General features: G+C 42.5%; 1 protein-coding gene across 1 annotated transcript in view; it reads right to left on the bottom strand.

Moving 5' to 3' along the window:
* Positions 1-599: 599 nt before the first annotated feature.
* Positions 600-16,774, bottom strand: part of HDGFL3 (HDGF like 3) — a 37,997-nt gene continuing 21,822 nt past the window's right edge. Inside the window, exons 2-6 of the mRNA XM_050309940.1 lie at positions 15,856-15,932; positions 12,542-12,680; positions 11,081-11,239; positions 9,382-9,528; positions 600-1,989 (exon numbers count right to left, since the gene is read on the bottom strand). Coding sequence (XP_050165897.1) covers positions 1,984-1,989; positions 9,382-9,528; positions 11,081-11,239; positions 12,542-12,680; positions 15,856-15,932 — 528 coding nt within the window. The 3' untranslated portion in view covers positions 600-1,983. The remainder of the gene's footprint in view (positions 1,990-9,381; positions 9,529-11,080; positions 11,240-12,541; positions 12,681-15,855; positions 15,933-16,774) is intronic.

Genomic DNA, 16,774 nt, shown 5'->3' on the forward strand with positions numbered 1-16,774 from the left:
GGCTTGGGCAGCTTATGTTTCTGTTTGCAATTACCGGCTATTTCTAAGCCTCGTCTGTGTGTTTATATTAAAAGCAGTACACCTAGTGCCTTTCTCACAGATGAAATTAGCTGATACATTTTAACTGGAAACACTTTATTTTGGGATGTTGACTTCTGTGTGTTTTGACTGAAAGAATTTTAGTTTTCTTTTTAAACCTAACCAGTAACAAGAAAGCATCAGTTCATGTGCCCATGTGTTGCCCCCTGCACGAGGGGACCTTCAGAGCACTGAGAAATCCAGGCTGTGACAGCCTCCTGCTGAAGGCTGTGCTGCAGTTCCCAGCAGTGCTCAGAGGAGAGGCTTGACAGGTTTTACACCTCCAGCCAAAGGGACAGGTCCAAAACAATCACAGCACATCTCAGGCAAGGCTTGTAGGCACCCAGCATCCCTGGTGCAGGCTCCTTCCATGTGCATCTAGACTTTGGGATGGCTCCATCCCAGTCCATCCTCCCAGGGAAACAAACCCAGAGCTGGCAGGCTGTCACAGGACATCCTGGCTCACAAACAGGTATTTGAACCTCCGATGTTACTTCTGATGATTTTAAAGAAACTTTGAATACATTCAAGGTGAATTTAATGACCTCCCGTTATCCAGAAAAGGCAAAGTACAGAAAAAATAAAAGATCTCACCTGCACTTGTATCTATTATGGTCAACTCATGTTAACAGAATGTTTTGCTTTAATACTTGACTTACATTAATACCTCACATTATTACACGTATGAAGCCAAATATGACGCTAACTTAGTTGCTTACAACCTCAAACCTTACTCCCAATACACATTCCAATAAATTTATTCTGTAAAAACAATACATTTTTTTGTTTCCTTTTTGTTTTGTGGTTTTTTTGTTGGTTTTTTTTTGTTTTTCTTGAGTTTGTTTGTTTTTTTTTTTTTTTAGTTTTTTACAGTAAACTCATCAACTACAAACCTTGAATACGCAAAAGATGTTCCAAGGACAAGCATAACAAGGATTGATAAAACCAGACTAAATATGTTTTCACAATAAAAGCTGGCATAAAAATAAATAAAAATCTCTATTATCACAATAGCAACAATAATGTACACAGAGTAATGGATTTGGAATGCTTACTTACTAGTCTAGTTCTATTTCCAAAAGGAAAAAAAAGCCAGAATGACAGCATCCTTTTTTAAGCCTTTCGTTATTTAAAATTGATGTTTTGTTTTGGTTTCCCATAGGGTTCTATATCACAGTAAGCTTAAAAATGGAAAGCATCCAAATGAATGATTTCAAATTGTGTTGGCATTGGAAAAAATCCTTGTATTAATCTAAAGAAACACAAAAAGACTTTCACTAACTCCACATATAGGAACTAAGTCAGATAGTGTACATTACATCATGGTTTGGAGAAGTATTAAGAGTATAACTAGCTAGGTACTTCTAATAAGGAAAGGTATTTTATTACATTATTGAACTTGGCGGTGACCTCAACTAAAGAAGAATTTTTCTTTTATGTTGTAAACTGATCAGAAATCAAGAAAGAATGGATATAGGGAAATTTAAAATTATGTTTGTACGTGGAAGATATTGTATGGAGGGGACTCATTTCTAAGATTTAGTCATGTTCAAAAAACACTGATTTAGAATGATATAATTTGGAATTACGCCTTTTCTGTCTAGAAAAGGAATGTAAAACATGTTCAAGTATGCGATATCTTCATAAACCTCAGCCACTGGTAAAGGGCAACTTCATGCAACCAAATAATATGAAAAACAAAATGTAACCCTTAGAAAAAAGGGTAAAAATGTCATTTCTGCAAACACAACAGATAGGAATGTGAATAATGTGCATACAAACTGGGATGCTGTTGATGGTACTAATGAACAGATGTGGTGACTCATATCAAATCCAAGAATATTAGACAACCAAACATGTAACCTTCTTGTGTTTTCCCTTAATATTCAGCAGTCATTACGTTGGTTAAGTCTGAAAGAGAGAGAGAGGGAAAAAAAAAATCACGTTTAATGTAAGAAATAACATGCTGAGACAAACTTGATACAATTAACATCTTATTGACACACTTGAAAGTCACAGGTACAAGTAACCACCTGGTCTCTTCCAACAAATTTTTTTCTAGAGCAAACTGCTTATGCTACATCAACTGAACATGCCACTACACAATATTAAAGAACACAGTTTAAAAGACAACATTTAGGGCTTTACTCAAATGAGCAGCTCCAGTGATGTATGTGCGTGGGTTTTTGTTTCCCCAACAACTCCATTATGAATCTTGTAGCACCCTTCAGGCACAACCAAATTCTGTTTTTTTTCCACTGCCCTAAATCACTGATGGACTTTGTGCAGCAGCTCAGGCACTGCTGCACTGCTGGATGCCCAGCCATGAGAACACCCTCCTGTTCCAATACACGAACACTTTGCAAGCACGAGGAAACATAAATGGTTTTGATCGCTAAGGGATCCAAATGTTGTTTCTGAAAAGGAAACAGTTTGGCTTGAGTTCACTGTAAGGTGATGACAGAAAAGGAAGAAACTCCCACTTCCATGTTTGAGTCAAGGTCAGCTCTTGCTTTCCCTGACATTAATGGGATGAGGATCAGAATGTCCTCGTGTGATCACGGCACGTGTCTACAAGTCTCGGCTTCCTCATATTGAACAGAGATGGCAAAGCTCACCTGCTGGCACTGGGACACACTACTTTATCCAACAACATGACACCATGCAGTGTGCCATCACTACCCAGCCCTGGCCAAGGCATCCCTTCTCCTTTGTAAAGAATTCAGAGCGTGAATGCTGGTCCACCTACACCCTGATGCATGGAAAGAAACACCACACATGAGCAGCATGAAGGGATTGATCCTGTATTCGGTGTGACCATCCAAGGAAAAAAATCATCATCAAGGAGTAAGTGTGTGTGTGGGGGTACAGGTTAAGTCCATGGGGGATGATGGAATTTTCATTTTGCACATGATCCCGAGGAGGACACGAAAATAAGGCATTTTAACATCCCTGCACTAGCTGTTTGCTGCCTAAGCTCTCTCCTGCTCTGTCCCATCATACCTGCTGTGTGTGATGCCAGCAAACTTGTCTATCTTGCTTCTCTTGTCTAAGAGGATGAGAACATTCAGGTGCCATGTTGGCACTCGGGGATCCTGATCTGGTTCCTGCACAGGGCTGTGTTTGCTCAGTCCAGTCCTTCCCTCCTACAAGTTGTTTGCAAACAGTAAGTAATGGAAATCTGCCCTTTCCGTGTGGGAGGTCCTGGCATATCCTGACTAACGACACACGATCAGGGGTTATTATAAAATGCTCAGGCATGGAGTGATGATTTACAGGAACTGCCTGAGCCCTGCCTCCCCCAGAAGGTGTAATCATGTGCTGCTCATCCAGTGCACTGCACTCCACTAACCTCTCTCCTGTTTCATAGTCAGTGAGATCATACTTACAGGTGCTTTGGAGATGTGGCTTGGAGGGGTTCACTGCAGCTTCTTTGCCTTCAGATGTGGACACACATTAAAACAGCTACACATGAGTTGTCAATCAAACCCTGCCTTCTGCTAAAGTTCTCAATGACAGCTGCTGCCCATCACTGACAGGCAGGATGGGTGGTGTAGCAGTCCATCCCTACAGTATCACTCTCAGATCCAGTATGGAATGCCATCCTTTTGCAGCACGAAACCTTTGCACTTATTATCAACAATTCCCCTCTGGGCTGAGGCCAGAAGATTGGGTAGGCATCACTCTAACACGGGGTGCTGGGAATACGAATACTTCCCCTCTCCCCTGTCTCACAGATGTGGCTGTTGGGCCACAGTGGGGCACAGGAGGGACAACAAAGAGCCAGGTATGCAAATCATCCTCTACAGAAGCTTTCACAGTTTCCAGTTCCATCTCCCAGCATAACACATATCTCGTCTCCCAGGCACACTGGCAGGTGCCCCAGAAGTCAGCAGGTCTCCCGTCCCCAGATGCAGAGCCCCCGGGGCAGCGCTCAGCCCTCGCTCCTTCCCCTCCCCTGCAGCACTGCCGGCTCTGCCGCAGCCGCTGAGCGAGGATGCGGCAGAGCTGAGCAGTTTCCATGGTCTCCATGGTTTCCCTTCTCTTCAGAAGCAGATCAGCTCTCATCATCTTTGTTTGAACAAGTCTCTCAGCTTAACTCCGAGCTACGGTACATCATGTGCCGTGCTGACCAGCGCTACTGCACACAAAGGGAACGGCACGGGGTCTGACTGAGTGGAGTGAGAAATTTCTGTCATCAATAAAATGGCAGGATGGAGAACACAGTGCAGGGAGTAAAACAAAATCCACAAATTGCCGTGGTTTTTTTTCTGGCACTGAAAATTCCTTCCTCAACAATGACTGGCAACTAATTCAGCCATCCTGTACTTCAAAACACTCTCACTGGATGGGCAGAAGGATAATTATTTACTTGCTCTGTAGAAATACCATTATTCCATGTTGGTTTGAGGTTAAAATGGTTACAAAATTCAGTGTACACAGAGCTGCAAATATTTCATCTATACTGGCTGCTTTAATCTCAACTTGAACTCAGACATTTATGCTTTTCCTGAGTTATGTCCCATGGCCTTACCCAGCAGTGTTGTTATCCTGAGCTACTGGAAGGCAGCAGACAACATAACTCTTTACACAAGAGACTATGCCACTATTTGATTTTTACATAGAAATTTTACTGTGCTATAGTGGGACACATTTTTACAAATGTTATCTTTTCTGGAGTGGTAGATTTTAAATGGCCTCATACTGCAGGAAAAGAAAAAAAAAAAGACAGAAATACATACTCTGTTTCCATTTCTTTGAAAAATGCCCACAGAAATGCTTTTACATTGATTGGAGCCCTAAATGCTATGCTTTCAATGCTGATAAACCCCCCCAACCTGTTATGCAGCCTGACCATGTTATTTTTGACAAGTAAGGAGAAGAATGAAGGAACCAAACATCTCCAAACCACATCAGAAGGACACAGTGAACCTGTGTTTCTCTGACCAGTTTGGCCATTACACTTGTCCTTCACAGCAGTAACCAGGATTGTTGCTACCCCACAAGAACATCACAACAAAAAAGCCTGGACACAGGCTGTTTTAAATTTGTTCTCCCAATTGCAATAGTATCAGATGGCAGTAATTTTGGACCAGATTTTGATCCCCTTATTCATGCTGGCAGTCACCTCCACAAATAGATCCACTGACTCAGTAATGATTGTCAGTGTGAGTAAAAGGATCGCAGTCCTTTGCTCCACTTTAATATTCAGGCTGTACCAGGAGCAAAAAATGTATTTCATTTTCAACAAATCTATTATTTCTCAAAGACTTGGTAAAATCATTCACCTCCTGACAGGCAACCACATGCATCTGTATGCCATGAGAATGCCTCCTTTACCAACACGCTGCCCAGACTGTAACTAAAATAGTGAATACCAAAAGGAAAACTTGCCACATGCCCTGTGTGCTGACTCCAATGTTCAAACACTCTCTAATAAGGCCAGAACCACAGCCAGCTTTCAAACATCAGTGCAAGGGCATCCAGAGAGTAAAAGTAAAAAGGAACTTAGGTGTTCAGTTAAAAAGATTCAGAGTTATGCCAGCCAAGAACCAAAGACGCAAGTCACCAGAGATTTAAGTGTGGAATGTAAATCTACTGCCATGAATTAACTCATTTATGAGCAATTTTATCACAGAAAGTAAACAACACAGAGCCATGAATAGCTTTCCACCAGAAATTCTGTTTACGTGGTATCCTGAAAAAGCCAAAACAATTTAACAGCCAAGGATGGCCATGGGGAGATGCTGTGACTCAAGACTTGAGCAAACCCTGGGATGGGCTGTCTTAGCTAATATACTATTTAGTTAATTAATATTTGATGATTAACCCCTGAGGTTAGGGTTCTGCATCTTTCTAGGGAAGGAGTCAGCCAAAGAACAGCAGTGAGGGAAAGAGATCGAGGGAATGAGCTTGAGAAACGGGTAGTGAAAGGACCAAGGAAACTAATGTCTCTTTCTTGAGGATACCTGTAGTACTGAAGAACAGTTGAGAAACAAAGGGATGGAGATAAAAAAGCACCTTTGTCAACCCAAGGGAGAAAAAACCCACAAGCCAAGCCCTTGAACAGTATGAAATTGGCTGGAAAAAATATAATAGCTTTGAAAGTACTTTTATTTGCTCTGGGTTTGAGTCTTTAGGAGGCCATCACTTCGCATTTTCAAGCTTACCTCTACCACCTGGAGGTTAGAAATTTCATTAAAAAATATAGGTGAAGAGGCTCCTGCAATCATTTGACTTCAGCCGTTAGCCCTTCAAGAAGATCCCTATAATGCTGAGGGTAAGAGTGTGATTAAAAGGCAAGATTCCCTCTGATCTGAGGAGGGGAGATGTGTCTTCAGCCTGCAGTCCAGGCACTAAAAGAGATAATTACTGCCTCACTATTAGTAGTATTATTAAGAGAAAAGCTGCTTGTCTCCTTGAGGCAATTCTCGCACGGTCTGAGGGCTGGGAGGTGCAGAGCACGGGCACCAAAGGCAGTCACAGCCCAGGGGGAGCACTTCAGGCAGGGCCTTGTGCACACCTGCCCTCCAGAGGGGGCCCAGCCTCCACAAGCAGGCAGCTTCTGAGCAGCCAGTCACAGTGGCAAAAGCAGGGGAATGAAACACCCCTGTCCTTGAGACCAGGGCCCCCAACTCTTGCTTGGTTGTCTCTTTGCCTTCATGGTGCCTGTCTACAACTTGCTTTGAACAGACTCCCAGTGTGTCAGGCAGCCCCCAGTGCCTGCCTGGGGGGAGCAGGTTTGCACCCCACTGCCCATTCCAGCAGGGTCCTGGCGCCATCTCATGGCCACGGACACATCCCTGGCGTGGCTGGATTTGGGAAGAGCAGAGAGGTGGGTACACAGCTCCTGTGCTCATCACTGCTGGGGAGGAGGCCCATCTTGCTCAGGCTGTGTGCTGTTGGTCCACTGCTCTTCTCATAAGCTAAATGGTTCTAAAGAGGCCATTATCTCATCTATGACGGTGCCTTTTAGCAGACCAGACATTCTTCTGAATTCATGTATGTGAAAAAAAGGACCATATGCCAACTCTGCAGACACATGTTTCTCTCTTTTGACCTTCCCTTCTACAGAAGAGAAGTCCAAGTGTGGTGGGCTGGAGGAGCTCAATGCTCTGCAGCAGAGCCCTACTCTGGGTGTCCATCAGGATGTGGCCCTGTACCCCAGCTCATCAATCCTGATTAACACTGATTAACACTGGCTTTTTAACACCAATGGAAAAATAAATCTGATTACTCTTTCCCTGAGTGCCTTGTGTCCTATAAAAGCATACCTCCTAAAAGACACCTGGTCTGGCTCTGAGGAGCAGAGGAGATGGAGTGTCCTCTCCTGGTCCTGAAAGAGAACTGCACTACTGACAAAAGCTCAATGAAATGCTGAAGGTTCATGGGTGAAATGCTGATTCTGCAGCAGAAATGCCCAAGGTAGAATATATGGATCAGGATGTGAATTCTTCGCAACTTAGTGCTTTTATCTCAACTGCCCTTAAAACCATCTCCGCATGTCTCTTTAATCCATACTACTAAAACTCCCCCTTTCCCATAATGCTAAAAGCATCCTACCCCTAGTTACAGACTGATTGTTCAAGGGTGAGGTCAAGGCCGAATGCTGGGGTTGCAGAAGTCAGAGCAGAGCCCTTCCCCACATGGGAATGACAGTGGTGACTGTGAGGATTTCTGTGGGTTGGTGCTGGCAGGAAGGACACAGACTGCTGATGACATTTCAGCACAGAGGCTTAAATACCTGCAATGCTGAAAACCCTGAGAACACCACGATGTTCTAGCATGCTGGACTCAACCTCCCAGTGGTTACAAACATGTCACATAAGGAAGGAAGAGATATATGAATGTCACCAGCCACAAAGCCAACATCCTATGTGACTTTTTAGCCACTTAGTCTGTGACTGACCTAACTCAGTAAGGATTTTGTCCTTGCATGGAGAACATGCCTGAAGTTCACTGCTGTCACTGCTACAGATATGGGAAACACAGCAGGCCCTCCTGAACCTCTTGTAACCTCAGACAGAGGTTACCAACAGTTTTCTCACTCAAATGAGTGAGACATGAAGTTCACAGAATGTGGGCTGCACATGCACTGTGTGCTTACCACACTCATCAGCCCCAGCCTCTGACAGCCTGTGGGTGAGGGGCTGGGAGGGCACAGCCAGGCAGTGTCTCCTTGTGCCAATCTCTGGCTCAAGCCAGTGGCTTCTTCACAGGGAATGGGACAGGCTCAGGGCACATTATCCTCCTGATCCCCTGATCCACCTATCATAGCCTTTATAAAGCAAAGAGCCACAAAACACATGCACTGCACTGCACAGAGACATGGGGAAAGGAAGCTCTGGGAGGAGCCTTTTAGTGGGAGACAACAGCAGCTCCCCAGAGGCTGTGCTGTGTGAGAAAGGGCTGAGCTGAGCACGCAGTTGGGTGCTAAGGCACCTCCGCAGTGTCAGCTGAGAGCCTGTGCTGGCTGGCCTCCTCTCACACCTGGGGATTCGTGTCACTCAGCTCCTGTGACAGCCCAGCCCGGCTGCTTGGCCCCGTGGCAGAGCCTTGGCATGGGAACTGCACAAGGACTGGTTCTGAGCTGGAGCTGTGAGTGCTGGAGCAGGGAGGCTTCAAAGCTCAGAAATAGTGGGGGTTGTTAAAGGTGGCTGATGATTACCCACTTGCCATACTAATTCCCCTGATCAGCAGCCTTCCTTTCTGTTGTTGTGGTCACAGCAAAACAATATTGATACGAACACATAACTGACACAAACATACAAGGAGATTGCATGAAGCTGCTCTGGAGCAGACTGTATATCCCCTCCTTGGAAGGTCAGAGCCCAGGCCACGATCTGCCCTGAAACTTGCAGTATGCAGAGCCTGTAATGTGCACATGAATCCTCCTGAACTCCAAAGAACACAGTGGGACTGCACAAATTTTAGACAAGTGGGAAAGGGTAAGCAGGCTCCCCCTGTTAGCGAGTCAACATGCATTATGCAAACAGTCTGATTCTGCTCTCACATCAATTTTGCATCATTCCAGCTCATGTTTTTCAGTAGCTCCTCTCAGCTGACATCAGTGCAAGTGTTGGAACAAAAATAATGCTTATAGTACCTTTTCTCATTCAGTCGTATCTCTAGAGAAAAAATTGTACCAGGGCAGGGACCAGGCCCATGTTTCTGTTCCAGACACATTCTGAGCACTGAAATGCAACCCAAGAAGATGGTGTATGGTATGCACAGGTCACCCTGGCTCCAAAGCCCCCTGGAAACAAACTGCATGGAAAGTGAATGACATTAACAGAAGATTACCCCTTCACTGGTTTTCTGCAAATCTGAAGAAGTGTTTCTTGTGTCATTGCCTGCGTCCCCAGCATCAGAGCTGCTCTTATTTTCTTCCTCTTTGCAGTCCTTATCATCTTCATCTCCAGGAGATTTCCGTGACTGCTTGGAGGATTTCTAAAATGATCAACAACAACGTTAAAATTTAAAACTTACCTTCAGTCATAGAAAGACATTTCTGAACTGTATGTGGAATGCTGTCTGATCGTGCAGTTCCCTGTTCAAGGTGAATATTGGGGAAGATAAGGGGGGAGAAAAGCATTTTTCAGGTGAAGTAGCTGGAGTTACTGCCATCAATAAAGTAAAAGGAGAAACTGTGTGTGTTCAGCACAGGTTGGCAGCTCAACTGACTGAAAGACAGACACAGTAATAGGAGCTGGGTATTAGTGTTGGGTCACCTGTAGGTTTTGTTAGTTAATGAAACAGATGGTGCCAGCCTGACAAAAGTTTTGATTAAACACAGAGATGTAAGATGAGAATAACATTAGCAGAGCTGCTTTCCATACTTTTTTTAGTGCTGTCAGCTTTAATATATTAACATTAAAGCCATGTGGAGCCAATACATCTTTTCTGCTCCCTTTATGTTATGCAATTCTACAGTACAAAAGGATAAATTGTGGCATTAAGCCACCATTTTCCTAATCCTCTGTTTGCCCAGAGTCTTCTGGAAAGAAGATGGTAGACCAGACCTGAATTTCTAATGTAAAACACACAAAGGGGGTGAAATTACTTAATACATTTTGTTCAGTGGATGAACCACAAAAATTCACGCTCTCCTCCAGACTGAGCCTGGATCAGATTGTTTGCTTGATTCTTCTCGTTTTAATTAGTTCTCACTTTCAGAAAAGAATAACATCAGCCACACTTCCCACAGTTTTCTAAGTGAAGTACAGACCTGGAGGCACACACACAGAACCAGAGGAAGTAACCATGATGTTGCTCCCTTTCACCCAGGTGACATGTAAGAAGTCTGTCTGAACCCAGAGGTGTCACTGCTCAGGTGAACACCTTCACAAGCCATTGTGAGGCAGACACACACTCACAGCTTCCTGATCTACCTTGTTATTTGGACATCAGCTGGGCTGGCAGGTACTATAACGCAGGTCTTTTACCTACAAATTGAGCACCCTACTCCCTGCTTAATGAATTAGTTCCTCCTCCTTCCCATTCTGTATCCTGCAGCTGAACACTGAGCTACAAGAGGAGCAGCTGAGCACATCTGACCCTACCAGATCTTTCAGCAGCTGGGGCACTCACCCTGGAGATGGGAGAGGGAAGCTTGAATTCTCCTGGACAGGAACCAGACCTGAACTCATGACTCCCAGAGGGCACACTCCTAAGGCTTTTTTTGTTCTTCATGGGGAAAGAACTATTTACAATGTCCAAACCTATCAATCCATGTTTGCATGGATTTTCTTTCCAGCCCTTCTGAACTCCTTCCCATACTCTCACCTCCTCAGAGTGTGGGCATTAGAAGAGGGCAGAGCACTTCAACTGCTCTCTCACCAAGGTTGTCTACAAAAGCAAGAGTATTTTGCCTATTGGAACACCACTGTTATGGTACTGGAATCAAAAAGCTGAAGTAGAACAAATTCCCATGAGGTGGACAGTAGTACAACTATATGCATATTTGTTACATGGGTAACAATAGGAAAACTCAGAAGATAACCTTTGAAGTGTAGGATTTTTTCCGTTTTGAGCCGGCTTTTTCGTTCTTTCTTTTTCCTTTTCCATCCTCTTCTACCCGATCACCTTCCTCCTCACTGCTGGCATCTGCTGTATTTCCACCTTCTCCTTCAGTTTCTGATGAGCTCTGTTGTTGAATTGCCTTTAAAATAACAATAACAATAATAACATAGACAACAAAAATATCGCTAAAATCTCTTACTTAATTTTTGTTCTGTATTGTAGATAGAAATACTGGAAACGGACAGCTTAAACTTCAATCAGTATAGTATGGAAGAGCTCAGGTTATTCTTGCAATTATCAAGAAAATGGGCTGCAAAGGCAATTTTCTCAGTCACCACTTGAACACAGTTATCAGATGCAGATTCTGGGATAGCATGTTCTGAAGGGTTTACACAGAAACACGAGGTCGGATAAAAAAAAATGTGTTTGCTGGAGGACTAAGAGCTGCTCAGAGGAGACAACTGGCACGTTTAACTTCGGGCAAAACTATGGAAACTTTTAGACTTTGTCTGCAATAGGAGAGACTTACTCAGGAGAGAAGATGTCTGTTACACCCCCCTTAAGGGCAAGATCTCTGTGCTTTGAAAAAGCAAACACTGACCAGAAGGCTGAGCACTCTCTGACAGTCCATCTTCCACAGACTATTCACCAGATTTTTTTCAAATACCCAAGTGTATGCAAAACATCTGTAGGGCTGAAAATATGAAACAGGAACTGAGAGGGGCAGCAGCTTTTCTGCAGGTGGTCTGTATCTCTGGCTTGTAAGGTTTTGTGATAATAATGTAATAGGTGTTTGCCTTTTTTTGGAGTTGATTTCTGCCTTCAAAGTACCACCTTTTTTTAATGAGAAAAGTTCTTTGGTTTTATACAGCCCACCAACTACTCTTCTACCCCTCCAGCTTCACTGACTTTCTGCTCTGGACACCCAACAGGGAGAGCTGTTGTACAGCAGCCACTGTCTCCTAACAGCAGCTTAACCCTCCACCTCCTCACCCCTCAGCTTTGGCAGCTGTGTCCTACGTGTTATACACTACCAATGTAAAAATCAAAGGTGCAGTGACCTTAAGGTCTGTGTAAAATACACCAAGCCTGATATAAAAATAAACAACAGAAAGAAGAAGTCAGAAATTATTCATGTTTATACTGGAGTAAATAAAACCTTTTGTTTTTAATTCAGCTAAATCTGCTGCAGAATTTTCCACTTCACCAGCCCAGAATATCACAGAAAGCAAAGGGCTCTGCAGTATGATTAAAGTTCCATTTGTCACAGCATGTGAGACCGTGGTTGTCCTTACAATGCATGATTACCAAAGCTGTAAAACTTTCTTACTCCACCAAAACCAGGGCCTTCCACATCACTCACACAATGTTCATGCTGACAAGAAGTCTTCAAAGAAGAAAACAAGAAAGATAAGGAGGAGTAGATGTGAAAGTCATTTACCTGATATCCAGTAAACTTTACTCCAGGGTTGTTTTCTATTTCCCACAGGCCTTCATTAAATCCTTTTCGCTTGTTCGACTTCCCAAACTTATCTTTATATTCTTTATATGGGAAAAGGTCTTTGGGCCCCAGGAACGCACTGCATTTTAACAAAGGTAACATTCAGAAAAGGGTTTAAAACCCTCCTCTTCAAAAAAACCCAAAACATTAACAGTGCAAATGTTTCCCCCATTCTTCTGCTCATTCCATAATTTATTTTCCAGTTTTATTTATTTATTTATCACACTGGCCTTGAGTTACTGCTGTGAGTCTGATTTAATGGATTGGCTCACCATCCTGATGTTTGCTGTAGCAAAATCATCTCTAGAAACAACTAAAATATGTCTCCTTTATTGTATTAACTACTGCTGGGAGCTGGCACTTGAACAGTTTATGAAAGGGATTATATGATGTAATTGCCTGCAATAGCAAGGGACCAAACTTCCAATCTTAGTGTTACAAATCCCCAAAGGCCTAAAAATGCCATGTGAACAGTTAAAGCATGTAAGGTGTGTGTACGATCCATGGGCCAAAATTTATCCCTGCTACTCCTAGACAGAAAAAGCAGTGGCATTTATTATTATCTATACTGCCAGTAAGCCTGGGAGCTTCTTTTTTGGAATAAGCCCCCCTACATACTAAATTCTGTGCAAACACAATAAAAATGCTCTTTCCCAAAAATCTTATAATTTCATATAAGGCAAAAAACAATGGATGAATATAGACAGATGAGTAATAGAAGGAAACAATGAGACACACAGGGTGCTTGTGGCCAAATAGTTTTTTAGACAGCACAGCAAAGGAGGGATTTTGTGCTCTGCTGCTGCCTAAGTCAGCTACGCACTGGGCCAACTAATTTTAGGCAAAGTCACCACAATGCAGGGAAAAATAATTACAAAAAAAAAAAAAAAAGGCAAAGTGATGATTTATCCTTCTTCTTTTTCTACTTATGTTACAGTAAAACTCTAACTTATTCTATAAAACTGAAGAAAGTATGACTTTCTTTTTGTTGGATATCTGCATCTACTGTATTCTGTATCACAATATTGAGGCGGCTAATCACAAGTTAAATTAGAAGAGTGATGGTAAATTGACCCCTTCATTCCCATGTGGAAGATTCTGTGTCATCAATGACTGGAGTTGAGTAAGTCCCAGTGTCCTTCACTATAATCACTGTCCTACTTTCTGGATGATCTTTGCAATTAACTTTAACTCTCTGGTCTCCATTCCCATGGGATTGTGGAGCTCCACCACGCACAACATATTTATTGTTGTAACCTCACCACAAATTTGGGAAGTTGGCCTTTTTTGCAGATGGACTTCTGAGGTACAGGGATCTGCCCAAGGTCAAACTCAAACTGAGATCAGAGTACAGAGGAAAAACCTGCTATCTTCAATCTCAGTCTAATACCTTAATCACAGGATCATATTTCTTCCTTACTGTAAACATTATTTCTGATTAATGCCTGATTTATGCCCAGCATTTATGAATGTGCAAAGTTCCATTCACTTAAATCATCCCACTGGCCTAGAAGTTTGCCAGTGCAGAGCCAACTGGTTGCTAAAGGAATCAGATGACAAGTTCCTGAGGAAAGAACTTTCTTCTCTTCTAACTCCACACGAGCATGGGATCCACACTCAGTTGGCTCATCAAGAAATGGCTCAATTATATAATTACAAAACCAAGAATGCATTTCTACCTGAAAGCCAAACAGTGATTTCCAAACTAACAGATGTTGCTTTAATATTAAATACTACAGTAGAGAAAAGGATCTGAATAAATTATGTTACCTATGCTTTTTCTAATAGTAGGAGATGTCTCCTTGTTGTCAAAAATACATACAAACAGTTCTAACACAAATAACAAAGGAAAACTGCATGAAACTTACCATGAGCTACCTTAATTTAGCTCAACAGTAATGCATGGAAATGTTGCCATGGCCTTTTATGTACAGTAAACACTGAAAACTGTGTACATCTTTGTTTGAAAGACATTCATTGCCATTGGGGAGTATAACTTTCCACTGCTCTGCTATAAAACTAAGGAGCTGCAATCTACAGTTCATTTTTAACAGTTAGACTTTTTAAATTATTAAGGTAGTAACTACAAATCGCTTTCCTGTTTCAGAATAAAAGTGGTCAGAATTTTTCTCTTAAAATGTTTCTCAAGAATGATGTTTCCATTCAAAAAATAATTACATTTTGGTTTCTGATTTGAAAGCATCATAAGTTTATTTGAACTTCATTATTTTCAGATTATTTTGTGACAGTGGTAGTAGACTGCGACATACCAAAATATCAATTTGTTTCATTTCAGCAATAGGAAGAAATATTTAAAGAGAGGCTATTATGAGCTTTATTAAGCAGAAATGGCCTTTAAAGATCTTTTTAAATAATATGTGATCTATGAGATATGGGGCTTATCATGTTCTGGAAATACTAAAATTCAAAAATAAACAATGAATTTTTAATACAACTTCAAGCCTCTAATATTGAACTAAAATTTCAAATTTCATTTTCCCCCAGTTTTAAAGGAATTCTAGAAAACATTTTCCCTGCAAATGGGGAAGGAAAAGTTTTAAAATTAAAGTATTTCATGCTATATGGAAACTGTGATAATTTTTTCACCTGCCTCAGATATAGTGTAGAGACATGTACATTATAATCTTGAAACTCTGTACTTTGTAGCAATTACTACGAGACCTAACTTACCTCCTGTGTTCTGATTCCTTTTGTTCCCTATGAGCTCAGCCAGCTCAGTTCTTCTATCACTTCTGTGAGCTCCATCCTACAATACCCCCAGCACAAATCTCCCAGGAATGCACATATTTTAAAGCTCTGTGAGGACTGCGTAAGACTCCAGGGTCTGCTTCCTTTCATATCACAAACCACCAAGCGAGTTCTCACACAGGACACGAACTCAAACATGCCCAAATACAACAGCTTGATTTCTGCTATCATGGACATCCAAGTAAAAAAATTCTAGCCCCTGGCTCTGAGCTCAGATGACCCTTTAATAAATTCATGCCAACACATTTCTTTACAGGCAATACAGGCTTTTATGCCTAGACCATGGTACACCACGCAGGCAGCAGCATTCCCATCTACTTTCAGGTTTCACTTCCATTTAGCACAAATGTGTTGGGCTCAAAGGACCTATCTCTAGGCTCTCAGTGGCTTCTGTCAGGATTTGTTCCAATAAAATCAGTAGAGATGATGTTATCTGCAGTGGAAGAAGACATTTTCAAAGAAAAAGATCATGTTCATTCACTTACGTTTCATGAGTCCCAAAAAAGAAGATGGGGTATTTATTTGCTGGAGGTTTCACAGCTCCTTCAGGGAGTTCATCAATCTGTAAGACAGGAAGCAGTGGAAAAAGGATTATTCCCAAAAGTGATGTCCTTCATCCAAGAATCCCTACCAAACCATGGAAGTGCTGGCCCCGGTATCCTGCAGCCCTGGGAGGTCCCACAGTGTGGTGGGGAGGGGAAGGGGAGACAGCTGCTGGTTTTTCAGGCAGACAGGTCAGACAAAGTCAGCATATGACTGAAACACTACAGGGAGACAACAGAAGACCCAGGAGAAGGCACAAAGTTTTAAAGATTTCATGGGCATTATAATGCACACAGGCAATAAACCCAAGTCTGCTTAATTTCAGTGTTAACTTCAGATGCTGCCTCATCAAAGGCACTGAAGCTCAGAGGGTAATCCTGCCTGTCTCACACAGCCACCTCAGTAACTTCTGCAACAAATGGAGAACAGATGGCATCTCTGAGACTCTGCAGCTGGAAAACTGGACAATCTCTCAGTGGTTCTTCCCTGTGATGATGGTGGCACAGAATGTAGAATGCATAATGCATGCCAGGGAGTAGGGCCAGGGACTCTTCTTGCCCTGCAGCATCCTGATAACTGTTTTTGGTCACTGCACCCCTCTGTACTCTATCTCTTCTTTCACATTATATCCCTGGCCTCGTATTTCTCAAGATACAGCTGCAGAGAAGCAAAGAGAGGGATGGTGAGGGTGTTCTCCTGAGATATAGCTCGTATTAAGACAAACTCCTCTGGCTGAGCAGTGCCCTGACCCCTTCTCCAGATGTCTGAGTGAGAGTGTCGGTTGTGAAGCAGGAGGTGAGGCCAAGGACTTATTCTTGTCCATGTCTAATTTTGCAGTCCTCTGCAATAGAAATAAGAGAG

The sequence above is a fragment of the Myiozetetes cayanensis genome, unplaced genomic scaffold (assembly GCF_022539395.1).
Source record: "Myiozetetes cayanensis isolate MyiCay16 unplaced genomic scaffold, myiCay2020 scf14, whole genome shotgun sequence".
In the NCBI taxonomy this organism is placed as follows: domain Eukaryota; kingdom Metazoa; phylum Chordata; class Aves; order Passeriformes; family Tyrannidae; genus Myiozetetes; species Myiozetetes cayanensis.